We start from the raw sequence: 16,010 nt of genomic DNA, 5'->3' as shown, positions 1-16,010 counted from the left end.
CTGAGCATTTATTATCTTTGACATATGTTAACATTAACTACATTCATAGATGGCGTGACATCATTACACACAAAAATATTTTTTTTACATTTTCTATAAGATGACATATACAGAGTGTGAGGGGGAGGGCACACAAATGTCTTGTATATCTCAGAGTGCGCGTTAGCACTCTCTCCAAGGAATGCAATGAAAAAAATGGGCACCACTATTGCAATAATACATAAACTCAGCTGAAGTTTCTACTCTAACACCCACCAAAATATTAATATAAAGAACCATTTCTTGAATTATACCCACTTCCTACTTTGACCCGTGGTCTTTCAACTTTGGCCCATAACACACTTCTGTGGCCAATGACTGTCAATTAATTAATCATGTAAAACACTGTGTAAGGATATTAAGATGTGGGTATTGAAAGAAGGTAACAGAAAGCACCCCTACTGCCTCTACTTTGGCCATTATCTCTTCCTACAAAGTCACCCTGACAATTGCACAGTGTATACCATGTTTTAAGTATATACATATGGAGTTATTAAATCTGTCCACACAGGCTCAGTCTGATTGACTTACCAGATGACCACTTTGTACTGATTTAAAGTTATAGTTTTGATACTACTAAATTTTAATACAGTGTGTATATCTTTATAATATTTAGCAGAATTTCAATAAACATTACAAGTCTTTTACATACAAAGATCATATTTTTTAGTGAAGTATTTTTAATAAACTAAAAAAAAAAGATTTGTCCGTGAATATATCAAGTCTTTTCTTACTAGTCTGAGTGCAAAGTGATTTTCATGTTTAGATTAAAAATACTTCATCTCAAAAATCTCATTTTATTTACATAAAACCCCCTAAATACATTTAAAATGCTTATATTTTGTCTGCTGGTTTCTCTACCCAAACTCTATATGTTGTTAAATGATTTGACCAACCTCATAACCATAATAAAAATTAGGAAATAAATCTAAATTACCCTTTTTTTTGTTCTAGAATGACTGCAAATTGTAATAGGCAATTACAAATGTGTTCTAAGTAGCTTAATTCTTGTAACAGTAAACATCTATTTCTATATATATTTTTTGTTTCATTGACTTCTGAACTGTATCCGACTAGAAATACCCCAACACAAGTTGAAAATTATATGGCACACGTGCAGCCCACGTTACCGTATCGAATAGCATAATGCTCAAGCTGCTCATTCATATACCCCAAGAAGACTTAGATTATTTTTTCCTTATCTTACCTAACAAGTTTTTATTCTTTTACATATTAATTACTTTTATAGCCTTCTTGCTTATCAGTTTAGAAACAAATTATTGAGTGATTACTTTTGGTTTGAATGTACAATAATATGTTCTAAAACTTCTCAATTTTTTCTTATTTTTAATATTGGTTTCTTACTGAAATATTTTGATACAGAGTTTCCTTGATCTATACACTTGTATGTAAAGATGTTCCTTTCTAAGTGTTAAGATCAGTTTATCAATGATAAATATATTTCATTGACTTTTATACAGACTTAATAATGTCTGTTATTTTTCTTAAAGCATTGAACAGTAAATAACAAATATTTGGAAAAGAATGATCTCTACTACTTATGATGCTATGAAGTCGTTGTTTGCACTCGTGAGTCATACTTGCTAACCCTCGTCCAAATTCACACATGGAGATGGAAAAATAATAACTTCTGTAGACTTTATATATGCATTTTAGAATGCCAAAAAATTATAAATTACTATTTCGATACCCCAAAATCCATTGTAATTTACCAAGCTTCCTAACTAAATTGTATTTGGTTTAAAAAATCTAATTTCTGTTCAGTAAATAGCATTTATCGTAATACTTCAAACTTTCCAACGATATAAGAGCTTTTCTCTCTAATTAACTTAGAAAAGTGACAGAATTAAGAAGAAGAAATGTAGAACTTTCGATTGGTTATAAGATTATTGGTATACAAAATTACAAGTAGATAAACAAGTCTTCTCAAGTGATGAAGTGGTGGGCGAAGCCAATATGGTGGATTTGCTAAACATTGAGATAGCTCAGCAAATGGGAAAAAATAGGTCCTTATTTTACATTCTAGCTTGTAAAAACTGGAAATTTGAGTTTATAATTCATAAGAAACTACAGACGTTGTATTGTGGGCTTCATAAAATGTAATCTGACCAAACTCAGAAGGCAACATACCATGTGACACGCAAAAATTGATATTTAGCCTCTTTTTTTAATATTTACTTTCAAATTAAGAAATCAACTAATGTAAAATATTAAAATTTGAATTATAATCTACAGTTTGATGCCAAACTTATTGACATGCGTTTTTAAAATAATAGTTAAATAAAATTTTGAATACAAGTCTACAAATATGATGACATGCCCTCTGACCCCTACCCATGTCCATAGGATTAAAGCTTATACAAAACTTTTGGTGAAGTATTAATAAATGCTTCAAAAAATATGATATGTTATAAATAAATTGTGTGAAAGTTAGGAGTTTTGTGTTATTTATCATAGCATCCACTCACACATTTTTTTTAATTTCATAATCCAGACAAAGGATGGGTACCTCACCTTGTTCACATTTATAATTCTGTTCAAAACATTTCCTAAACAGCAATATACCTGGTTTGGGGATTTCAGATTTTGAATAACTCTGCTTTTCACTTTTGGTTGCTCCTTGATTTGGATGAAAATTATCCGTATCATCTTTTCTTTTTAAGCTGTCTGCTGGCTTGAGATGCGAACTTTCAAGAAAGTTACTACAAGATGCAATACCTGAAATAATAATAATGAAAAAAATTAATATACAACAAAAATTCAAAATAGGCTAATGAAAAAAACTTTAGGGAATCAAAATTCATTATGCTTCAAACTTTTTCAACAATATTTATATTTCAGTTGTTCTAATAATAAAAACTCAATCTCGCAGTGTTGAAAAATATTCACCTGAGCTAGGTAGATGACATTTACTGTTACTATAAAATCTTTCAGACTAAATTCTCTTCTTTTAAAGAGCATTTGTCTCTTTTGAATCACTTAATAATCAAACTGATCATCTGTGTTAGTTTTCTTGCATACTTATATGAAAAAAAGAGCAGAAGACAATTCAAACACACATCAAGTATAATAATAATTTATACAGTGATATGCAAAGTGTAGTCCAATGTGCTCATATAACTTCTTCATCATTACTTCCAAAAGATTTACTTAGTACATGTATATCTATGTTAGCTGTTTTACTATGAATTTTTTCATGATATTTTAACAACATGATGATAATTCTAAGACAGCCCATTGTAACTTCATCCAATTATCAGTCCTGTGGCTGAAAGAGTAAACTACACTTTTTTTCTTTTAGTAAGTGGCAATAATTTTTGTACTGCTACATAATAAAGACTATTAAATACATTTGTTATTCCCACACCTTCATTCTTATTCCATACAATTCTATTTCTGTCATCTTTTTCAGTCCTTTCTGCTATTTTACTAACTAATTCAGAATCAGGAAAGTCAGAGATAGGTTCATCTGTAGACTTCACATCATCTAAAGTATTTGATGACTTGATGTCCTAGTAAAATATGAAATATACCTTAATATAACTTAGTTTTATTTATAATCAAACTAGTTCATGTTCGTCAAATTACAATTGAAAAAAGTAAGTTAATGGTGAAAATTTCTAGTTTACACATATTGAAATAAACAGTTAGTACCTGTAACTCATTAGACATAATTATAATAAAAAGACCACAGGTACTTGCATAATTTCTTAGAACAATTAATCATTAAAGACAATCCAAATAATACATTGGTTGAACATAATACATTACAAAATTAAAAAGTAGATCAGAAAACTAAAAAAAATAAACTTTCAGATCATCCATATAAACATATTTGAAGTTAAACATAGGAGAGGACTTTTCCTTAATAGCTACGAATAATAAATGAAAATGCTCAACAGTAACAAAATATCTTCAAACTAAGTCTTTAATGACTATCACTTGGTTACTAAAAGCTACAAAAACACAGTACCGTAGTCTTGTACTACGTAAGTTTTTTTTTAATGAAGGATTAATCACACTTTAGAAGAACTATGTTTCGTGGAACTATTTTTTCTATTGTTGCTCAAGCTCCATCTGATGGCCATGATTATGTATGACTTTAGAATTTGTATTGTGAGCAGTTTCTGCAAAGAATGGCATGATTAGTCGTATAACAAACATCTTAATAACCACTCCATAGGTCTTCCACTGTAAGTTAACAATAGTTTTAAAGGACAAAACTGAAAAAACAAAACAAACATATAAAAGTCCATTGAAGCTTCACTGAAGGACGTCCCCAGTACGTGGTGAAATGGGATTATTTCTTTAATTATCACTCTTATGAAAACAGCCAATGATTTTGAGGTGTGGCTGAAAGCTTGCAAGTATTTGGTTTATGAAGTTTCATCAGTTTCAAATCCTCGTTTATTATCTTATTAGCAGTGTAAGGAGTTTTACTGCAATGGCTGTTTGGATTGGAGGATTTTCTTTCGTAACTATAGCTTTCATTTTGCAGTTGCTCTGGAACAGCTTAAATCTTACTGCTATCCTATATGCTGTGATATGTGATATATTCCATTTCCATAGAGAACAATGAAGGGTCCTTTTAAAATGTTGTGTCCTTTGCTCCATTTTATTTAACAATCTCACCGTGATTATTTTTTTTACTGTATAGGCTTTTTCTATTTGTCTAGCCATAAGCTTATTCATGCACAGTGAAACTGAATCAAATATGTAGGTGCTAAACATGTTGTCCATAATACTAAGGTCTGTATGTGCAGCAATATCCTATTGTATTACCATTTGAAAATTGTTCTTATAAAGCACAAATAATCCTTCATAAATCATAGTCTTTCAAGACTATTCTTTATAAACCCTTTATTATCTCCACCCATACAATTATGGCAATGGTAAAAACCTTTCCATGGATGATAAAGAATAAACTAGAAAAGATTCCCATGCCACAAACAGCATTTATTTTACTGGCTTTACAAAGATATGCATTTGTTTCATTCATTATGCAGGACAACAGAATGATGTCACAAAATTTTCCACAACTTCACCCCTACTATTCGGCTTCTTTACATTAGTGTTATTATTTTCAATACATTATTTAACTTGTACTTTTACATATCACAGAGATCTGAACCACATAAAAGTACTCATGGAGGTGTCATGGTGATCAGATGTAAGGAACTTAGAAAACTTTTGTCAGAGACAGACATTCAGACACAAGAAACTTTATAATACAAAAACTATTGAAAGAGAACATTATAGCACAGTCATAAACTATAACAATGTTATAATCCTTATATTATTAGTTTAGTTAATTTTGATAGCTGCTATTACAAACTCATAACTGATGTATATCATGTATATTATACTTTAATAAATGATAATTCTATAAAGAACTATTAAACGTTACTAAAAATCGGGTTTGTCACGGTACATCAACAACAATTACAATTTCCCTAAAGTTTTTTTAATTAAACATTATTTAGCCAAATGTCTGTTCAAAAGAAGGACTTCGGTCTGTAACCCACATCCTTATGGGAAGTAAATATATGAAGAAAAAATGAAAACAAACAAACAAACAAAAAACTACACACTCAGATTCATCAATAGTGTACAAGCAGATCACTTGTATACCGTGATGCACAATCATGACAACGGTAGTAGTCAATAACTCATTTTGAAAACATGAATTTTGATTAATTGATTATATTAGGGAGTCTTCACTCTAACTGATTAACATAACCTTGGATTAATTGAAAATAATAATGTGAAATCATAATACCAATATCTCACTTACTTGGATAGTGGAATAATCAAAAACACTAATTTTCATTAGTTGATTATTTTGCTATAAGAGTTGTAATAATAAATGAACTAAAATGGCAAAGCACTACAAGTGAATTAACATTCCAAGTAACTATTAATCAAAGTTTAAAATACCAATGAAACACTGATATTCTTGAATTTGTCTCTAAAATAAAAACATGTATATAGTTGAACAAAACTACTTACACTTTGTATCGATTTTCTCCCAAATGCTAGAAAATTGTACACTTTTTTCAACACTTTCTTTTGTGATGTAGTAAGTTTGATAGCTTCAGAATCACACCTGTAAATTTGATTTTAATACACTGTTACAGGTATTTTTATCAGATTCAAGCTATGGATTGTCGAGTTTTTTACAAATACCCATTTTAACACCTCTATGTGAGATTTCAACCTTCAAAGATATATATTAGTTTCTTGTCCATTTTTCTTTAAATACAAAATGAGTCAAATTTTTTGGTTAAGCAAAGTATTTTCTTGCTTTAAAAGTTTTCCTCATTCTTTTGCACTGCTTTACTTCATGAGGAATTGCTACCTCTGGTGGAAGATTTTGAGTGATACTACAACTTACAACATTTAGATGTTCTGTTTCTTGTTTCTAATTGGAAAAGTGTGAGTCACACTAGAGATTATATTTATTGCCTGATATTGACAGAAAAATGAAATCAATTTTGTCAAAATATGAATTTTTGATTTAAATAGAAAATTATGGCAGTTTAAATTTATTCTTAAATAGGCAAAAACTACAATTTCATTCTTTCCAGTTTATAAGGACTTCAAACTAGTCACTAGATACAAAAACTAATTCAGTAAAATAGAATTACTGGCACGAGAAGAAAAACCTGGCCTACAAATATACAAGATACTGTTAAGGAAGGAACAAAGTGACCTAAAGAAATTAACAATTATTCAATATTTACAATTTGATTGATATAACATACAAACAATGCCCAAACTGATGATTTCTCACATAAATAATTGTTTAAAATGTACTTTAAGCTACAAAAAAGCAAGCTTACTTACCTGATAGTATAATTAGGACAGCAAGTGATTTCCATAGTGGGCTTGTAACAGTACTTCCCACTTCTGAAAAGCATAAATTTCTATATTATTATTATTATCAGTGTATACTACATATGTGTTCATTGTATTATATTACAATTCATTCTTATAATCTTTTTAAAGGTTAATTCATAGCTTGCTAATTTAAAATAGCTATCCATACCTTACATACCTGGCAGGCCTAGATTAAAAGTTTAGAGAACTATTTGTCCTTTGGATTGGTTAAATTCACCTTTCCAAACCAAGCAATAGACTGTCCAGGTAAAAATGAAAGTAAAATACCATGAACTTATGAATGAAATTCTTCACTTAAGACACACATTAATTAAGAGATTAAATGTAACTAAAAAGTTTTAATACACAGATTTGTTTTAATGGTTAAAAAAAGTTTTAAGTTGCATGACATTTTCTGTGTTTGTGTTACTCCAGTTAATGTCACACAGAGGTAAGTATTAACAAAAGTCACAAAACAAAAATACAACATTAAGACTCAGATTTAAAGAAACTATTCTGTATAAATATCAAGTTACATAGTAATTAATCTATAACAAGCTATACATGACTAGTAAACAAGGTTTATTATTTTGCATAATAAATATCATGTAACAGTTATGTTTCATTCAATGAAAAATTCTACACTCATTGTTGTTGTTTGTTATTAAGCACAAAGCTACACAAAGGGCTATCTGTGTTATGCCCACCACGGGTATCGAAACCCAGTTTCTAGCAGGATAAGTCTACAGATATACTACTGTGCCACTGGGGGGATTTACACACATTGAACAAAATGTAAGAGTACTTAAAATAAAAAAATGTATAAGATCTGTACATCCATTCAAAGCTAGTTGTAGACTATTTACTGTCTTTCAACATTTGATCATCTTTTATGATGAACAAATTGCTGTGTTACACATTTAAAACAAAGAAAAAATCACAGTAAGCTAATGATTCAAGTTGAATATTTATATAAATTAAATTCAAACAGTCAGAGTATAACGTTAAAATAATATGTCTAATATCCAAGTAAAAGTAAATACAATTCAAGAATGTATATTAACTACATAGTTAAACTTTATTTAATCACTGCTTGAAATTTCAAGACCAAAAATTAACTTTAGGAATATGTAGGTACTGTCATTTAGTTACACGCACTGTACGTTATTTTGCTATTTGTTTATTTAACAAACTTTCTCAAAATAGATCAAAGAATTTTTGTAATTTCAAGTTCATAACATAAGAAAACAAACACACCATCTGGTCTTTTAAGACTGTCCTTGCACACCCATTCTTGGGAAAAGTAAAAATGTAAAGCCATCCATTATTTTCAAGAAATCATTGATTCCTCCTTTGAACTCTTATCAAGTGCTGAAAATAAAATGGTCTTAGCTGGATCTTACAAATCTTAAACTTTCTTCCTATTATATTCAGGATATATTACAGAGAATCTGGGGTCTTAATCCAATCAATCCACTGAATAATATTGTAAACTTCAATAACATCACCTTTTACCTTTTCAAGAGAACATAAGTTAAGAGATCTTAATCTATGCCTTTAAGATAACCTTTCCATGCCTAGTTATCCTAGTAGCCCTCCTCTGAACCCTTTCCAGTAAGTTAACTTAGATAACTTTCTTAGATAAGGAGACCAAAACCATCCACAGTCTCTAAGGAGTACCTAATTAGTGTTTTGTATAGAAAGAAAATGATCTCTTTTGTCTTATAATCTATGTCTATACATACACCCCCAAAATCAATTAACCTTACTACAAGCAACAGACTACCTAAATGATTTAAGTGACTTAACTACTATACCAAGATCCTTTTCATAAACTACACTTGAGTGGGTTCCCATCTACACTCAATACAAGATCCAAATTATGGTATCTCAAATGCATTACCTTGCACTTTTTAGAATAAAAGTTATTTGCTAACTTGTTTGTCCAACTTACCAATTCATCCAAGTCATTTCCTAATATCTCAACATCCTAAACATAATTAAAAATACTCAAGTTTGTCATCAGCATACTTATTGAATAATTATTTCCTACCACTATTATTAAATAAATGAGAAAAAGCAAAGGACCAAGCACTGAGCCTTCAGGCACTCCAACAGTAACAAGGATCCAGTTTAAGTGGACTCCATTAATAACAACCTTTTGCTTTCTTCCATCCAACCACGATACAATAATAGTGTAGTACTTTATTTTAAAAAATTGATTTAAGTTTTACCCACTTACACATATTACATAACAAATTAAAAAATACCTATCAGTATTTAACTTTTTCCTCACATAAACAAAATTATATAACTTCATTTTGTTTTTACAACTCAAACATGGGATGATGCATTTGTACTTGTAACAGTTTCTGTAACAATGACCAATTTTTCATACCTTTCACTTGATAAAGGATTGATGATATGTATATACATTAGCCACTTTATTATAAATACATTCTGAGAGAGAAACTGTTGTGTTTATCGTGATAATGGTAAGAAAACATAGTGAACAATATCTGAAGTCAAATATAGTAATAATATATCTCGTTTAAAAAAAACAATTATTTGCTTGTCCCAAGATAACGTGAAAGTTTCAGAAAAATGGCATAGACAGAAATATTTAGTAAATGTTACATCAGTATCAGCATGTTAAATTATTATCTGTCCAGTAGACAGGTTTTGTGTTACATGTCAAGATCAGTGAAGTACAGTCATTAATGTTGAGCTCAGAATGGCTATAAAATAATAAGTGAAATTAAAATATAAACAGAAACACTCTTCTTTGTTTAATACATCAATCTATTATATAATGATGTGTGATACCCCATTAAAACTAAGTTTTACCATCAAAAATGTGAAATCTCGAAATCATACAGATACTTTTGTAAAATATTCACCAAACAAATCAAAATGCTAAAGAACAATCAGAAATAATATAAACTGCTAGAAATTAGACTACATTTCAACACAATATCAAGAAAACTAACACCGTTATGAAAGGTATTAAATATTGATATAAGTAATGATGTAACTTGCATATTTACAAAGGAATAAAATACTAGGGACTTAAACACTCATATGTATAGAGTGACGTACAGTACCATTGTTCTTGTATCTTAACAGTTAAGTTATATCAGTGGTTATATTTTCTTTTTAAATTGAGAGCAGTGTATTTCAAATTATTTTTATTCAAAAAAAGATATTTTCCATTACTACTTCTTAAGCTGCTAAATGTGATATGATTTGATCAACTGTAATAATACTTCTTTTTTCTCCCACTAAACAAAACCTAACATAGAGTAAGCTTTATAATATTATTGAACCAAATTTATGTTTTATTACTTACTAGACAGCCCGCATGACCTTTTTTTGAAAGGTTCTGCTCAAAATAGAACATAGGTATCCATGATGTAATACTGTGAAAAATACAGATTACATTTATCACGACAGTGGCTAACATTTTACTTCCGATTTGTAGCAAAATAAACAGCTTTTAAAAACTCAAATTTGTTAGGTGCTAAGATATGTTCAAATTCCAAATATTCTCTTTTTTTCTTCTTATTACCTACAATCATTTAGAGAAATGATTTGTGTTTAGATGTATAATGCTCAATTAGAAACTTGTGCTCACCTTAGTTCATAAATCACAGCAGAATTAAAATTAAGTACTTTACAGATAACACTATTCCTTAACACCTGTAGCAACGTGACATTACTCAAAGGAGTATCTAAATGAATGTCTAAGTAGCTAAATTTTGTTATACGCTTAAACCATTTATTATCAGCTACTAGAGAGTTGATTACAACATGTTAGTTATACTACTATATTGAAACACAAACAGTTTAAAATACTTCTCAATTTCAATCTGCCGAACAAGCAAATGACATCATTTATTCTATGGTACCATCAAAAACTGATCGCTTCTGGGAAGGGTATGTAACAACTCCTTCCGTCTCAAAATATTCATATACTCAGATCACAAAGATGTGTTCAGATAAGGGACTTAGAATTTTCAAAACATGGTTTATGGATAAAACTGGTGCAACAGGAGCATCCAGATATAGACCTGTGAAATGTACCCTAGCCCTGGTAAACAAAATGTATAATCTTGTAACAGGTGATAATTCACAAAGGCCATTGGCAAGAGTATGCAACATAATCAAAAAGGATCACTGTCTAGAAAAGTGATACAAGTCATGTATACACAATCTGCTTCCACAACACATTTGTTTAACAATTGCATACCTCAAGCAATTGTAGAATGAAATGGTTATTCATGCTATTCCATACAAAGACATACTGATCAAGTTCAAGAATTCAGTGCTTATGGATTTCTATGTGACAACTCTTGAAACAGATGCTGGGAAACCACTGTCTTTAAACAACAGATGAATTATTGAAAGCATGCAGGGATAATTGTATGGTTCAGACAGGATAGCCTTACCACAGTTTCTTTTGCAATGGAAACTATGCTGCTGAGTTATTGTCACGAGGAACAGTTATCAGATAGTTCACGACCATACATGTCAAAATTAGCTGACGATATGATGAGGCTCCAAAATTGTTTTAATGTAACATACTCAATATTACTAGAAATAAAATATACATTAAGCATTATATTTATACTTTTTATACCTTATAAACACAGATTCTGAAAACTTATAATTAACATACACTAGACATAATACATGACTGCTAAAGATATGCCTTTAATACAAGTCAGCTTATGTATACGTATATATATATATATTTATTTTAACTGTATACATACCTCCTCCAACCTCTGTCAATGAGGTTTTGATAATCTTGTACAGTAAGTGCATGTGCCCACATTCCTGAAATAATAATAATTATTTTCAAAGGTAGTAAAGACGAATGTCATTACTTTATGTACATATATTTTATAATAAAATTTTTTAATCTTACTGCAACAGATGTAATTACTATATATTTTTGGAAGGAGAAAAGCATCGTTATCAATCTGTATAAATTGGAATGACACATGAAATACTATAACATAAAACACACATAAATCCCTACAAAAAACAACCAATTTGTACAATGTTTTGAAATAAGGAAATGTTGTACCAAACTGCAACAAGAGATAAACAAATTAATACTTGTTCACCCTTTTCTCTTATTTTGTTTATTTTTCTTTTACTGATGCCTTATTCAATTGAAATTGAAGGTTTAAAATTTGGAAGTACTTTATTATATAATTTTGTTATATAAATATCTGATAACTATATTTAAGTTAAACAAGCTTAATTGTGTAAAATGAAAAAATGAAGTAAATTGTATGTGTAATACATTCAGTTACATGTGTTGAAAGTGTTATAAATGCCATGAAATGTACAATATAAAGTAGCAATAGTAATCATTTAATGTAAATAACTTGGATTTTTTCACCTTTACAACTTTGTAAACTAACAAGAATCACTGGACAGTTTTTGTTCTTTTCTAGATTATTAAAATTTTACAGGCCTAATTCTGTACAGCTCAAAATTATAATTATTTATACTACTGTTTATACCTTTTAATAAATAAAAGTAACTTGAGTGTTACTGGCTGTCTGCTATTTAATAAAATCTATAATTTTGTAAGTTATATTTCCAGTATTTACAATCTTAGCTGAAGGGCACATGACATTAAAATCAAGAATGTTCATAAAAGTATACCTAGATTATAGAAACTTCCTGTACTTGGTTGAAGTGAGAGTTCAGTATAAATACAAGTATTTAAAACACTGAGTGACAGATAGTGCTAAAAGTTTCAATATAGTAGTAAAGCATTATCCGATTTAAAAAAGCCTAAATACGGCTCTGGTAATAAACTAAAATTCACTAAAGATAATAAAATGGTATAGTGAGCTGATTCTGTGGAAAACATTTTTTTTAGCCAATAAGCCGTCACAATTTTAGTAAAATGGATAGAATGTAGATAAGAATAGAGATGGAGAATTAGTGGATTAGGTTGGTGATGCCAGGAAGTTGCCTTCCCTCTTGTCAGCAGTTCAAAGAAAAAAAAGCAAAAAAATGATTATAATTGGTGTTTCCAAACAGTTGCCTTTCCTCTGGTCAGCAGTTCAAAATTAATGATAGTAGCTTTGCCATAATAAAGACAAATCAAGCAAGTTTGGTGACAATAGGAATAAAACCTGCCTGAAACCCTTGACCTTAACCTGACCTCATATTACAGCCCATCAATCCCAGGTGTCTTCCTAGTAACCTTCTTTAGAACCCATTCCAAGAACTCAATGTCCTTCTTAAAGTAAGGATCCCAAGACTAAATGCAATATTTTAAACCAATAGTTCTCAGCCTTTTTTGGCTCATAACAATTTGCAAACATAGCCAATCATGATCCAGTAAATAGTTCTAGTGCAAATAAAAAAGCATCTGGCCAGTTAAATAAATAAATAATTACCTACTTATGGTCTTTTCACAACCCTTTCACCCATTCTGATAACCCAATTTTGAATAAAGACTCCTGGGCTGAGATATGCTGCTCTTTAGACTTGTATTCAATATTCCTGTAGACAAGACACTAAATCTAATTTGCTTTTACACTGGGAACAACACACTACCTGGAAGGTTTAAAAGACTGACTGACCAAGAATCAAGATGATACTTTTTTCTATAACATTATCGAGTAATTTGCTTTTCCACTGGGAACAACACACTACCTGGAAGATTTAAAAGACTGACTGACCAAGAATCAAAATGATACTTTTTTTCCATAACATTATCGAGTAATTTGCTTTTCCACTGGGAACAACACACTACCTGGAAGGTTTAAAAGACTGAATGACCAAGAATCAAGATGATACATTTCTCCATAACATTATCGAGTAATTTCAATCAAGTTGGTAATTAAAGTTTAAATTAAGGTAGCCCACTTATGTTACCCTGAACTTAGCACAATTAAATGAAATCTGCCCTTTATTTACCCAACTGTCCAAATGCAATAGCAGCAAATGAATATTTTGTTTGAGTAAGCTATTCTGTCATGTTTGTGGGAGGGTTGCACAATTGGGAAGAATCAGTCCATGCTCCTCAATGAATAAGCTCTTTTATGTGACTCACATAAACACTCTTTTGATCTCTCTGTCCCTCTCCATATATGCTATATAATATTTTTGAGATGGTAAGAATAATGCCCTATGAGGAAACGTTTATTTGGGGAGGCTACGCTTTCCCAAGCCTCTTATACATGTTATCCCTGGCTAAATGATTGAAATCATAATATATAACATAACAATTAAAGAAAAAATAGGACCTGTTGGTCTGTCTGGGCCAACTAAACTATTAAACAATAAAACTCAAAGCCAGCCCTTATTATTCAAATATTTATCAAGCCTTCTCTTAAATTTACTGCTTCCACCACAATCCAAAGGCCAATTACTCTGTTATGTAAATAAAACTCTTAGCTGAAGATGACTCCTACCCTTCCAAAATTCTCTCCATTTAAGTATGGAAAAAGATGATGTATTATCACTATCTATTTATTCTCTTAAAAATCTTAAACACCTCAATCTGAGAGCCCCTCTACCTTTTCTTTTTTCAAGTAAAAACTATTTAAGAGATCTTAACCTGTCTTTATATGACTTTTCTATCCCAGTTATCATCCTAGCTGCTCTCCTCTTAATCCTTTCCAACAATTCAATGTCCTTCCTAAGGTGAGAAGCCCAAGGCTGAACACATTGCTCCAAATGTAGCCTAACCAACAACGTACAAAGAAAATATATCTTTAGGCTTGTATTCAATATTTCTGTAGATACAACCTAAAATATACTTCCCCTACTACCAACAGCACACTGCTTGAATACTTTAATAAACTGATCAACCAGAACAGGAAGTACCTTAGTATACAATGTCAGGACTTTTGTTCTTTTTAGTTTACATTAGTGACATGTGAAGGAATAATCAATAAATTACTTAAACATATTAATGATATTAAGGTATTGCTGGCTGTGAAGATGTTTCTGCAGCTTTATAAAAGGACTTAGATCATTATCATTTTGTGAATTGGGTAGATAAATGGCAGCTGTATGTTAATTATAATAATTGCAGGTTAATGCGTGATTGATTCTCATAATTTGAATTATAAGTATGATTTTAATGGAAATAACCTTATGAAAGAAAAGGATCTTGAACTTATGACATTAGTCCACTTTGACTGAACTCTGCTTTCTTCCATTCAGCCATTTTTCTTTCCAATGAGCTAACTTATCCCCCAAACCTATATAGATTTTTCTTTTTATTTAACAAGCCTTTAATGATAGCATCTTGTCAATTTTCTTCTGAAAATTCAAATTCAAACCCTTACCCTCAACTTCATAAACAGTAACCATTTCAAAGAATGTCAAAATATTAGTTTATCTCTTTTAGAGCAAAGCCACATTGGGCTATCTGTTGTGTCCACCATTGGGAATTAAATCCCAGTTTTTAGCATTGCAAGTCCATAAACTTACCAATGCCACATTGGGGTCCAAAAGATTAGTAAGGTAAGATTTTTCTCTAGTGAAACCATCTAAAACAACAGTACCATTTTTGAACCCAATAATATCCCAAACTTTAACATCATCAACAAATTCGACCAATATTTTTACCATTCCCTTAACCACATTGTTAATGTACATGTACATCAAAAAGAACAATGATCCTAGCACATAATCCTGAGTTACTCCATTTGCAACCCCAATCCAATTTGGCTGAACTTCATTTATTACAAAACCTTTGCTTCCTCTCCTCTAACTAACCTTTAAATCCATTGAGCTAACTTATAGCTAAGTAAAATTAAAAAACAGCCCAACAATTTTGTTGATCTTGTGTTAAACTTAAAAATGTGGCCTATACTCATGCTTTTGGCAAATTGTGTCTATATCAGTGTGATATTATTAAATATTTTAATACTACTTGTATTTTTAAATTATTTTATTTTGTTTTCACTACTCCTACTACTAATTATGAATTATTTCCTGAAACAATTATTGTAAGTTTTACACTGTATACTAGTAAAATATCACACACACAGTTTAAGAACAGTACAGTGCTATGTACAACTACA

At 30.2% G+C, this 16,010-nt stretch overlaps 1 protein-coding gene across 3 annotated transcripts in view; it reads right to left on the bottom strand.

Annotated features, from left to right (window-relative positions):
- LOC106460064 (arginyl-tRNA--protein transferase 1-like) overlaps positions 1–16,010 on the bottom strand; it is a 49,135-nt gene that overhangs the window by 29,128 nt on the left and 3,997 nt on the right. For all 3 annotated transcript variants that reach the window (XM_022386679.1, XM_022386680.1, XM_022386681.1), the window contains exons 2-6: positions 11,715–11,778; positions 6,907–6,969; positions 6,070–6,166; positions 3,428–3,572; positions 2,626–2,778 (exon numbers count right to left, since the gene is read on the bottom strand). In XM_022386679.1, the coding sequence (XP_022242387.1) occupies positions 2,626–2,778; positions 3,428–3,572; positions 6,070–6,166; positions 6,907–6,969; positions 11,715–11,778 (522 nt within the window). The remainder of the gene's footprint in view (positions 1–2,625; positions 2,779–3,427; positions 3,573–6,069; positions 6,167–6,906; positions 6,970–11,714; positions 11,779–16,010) is intronic.

This window comes from Limulus polyphemus, unplaced genomic scaffold, assembly GCF_000517525.1.
Source record: "Limulus polyphemus unplaced genomic scaffold, Limulus_polyphemus-2.1.2 Scaffold700, whole genome shotgun sequence".
NCBI classification, from domain to species: domain Eukaryota; kingdom Metazoa; phylum Arthropoda; class Merostomata; order Xiphosura; family Limulidae; genus Limulus; species Limulus polyphemus.
The sequence above is the reverse complement of the archived record's forward strand: the minus strand, read 5'-3'. Positions and strand labels throughout refer to the sequence as shown.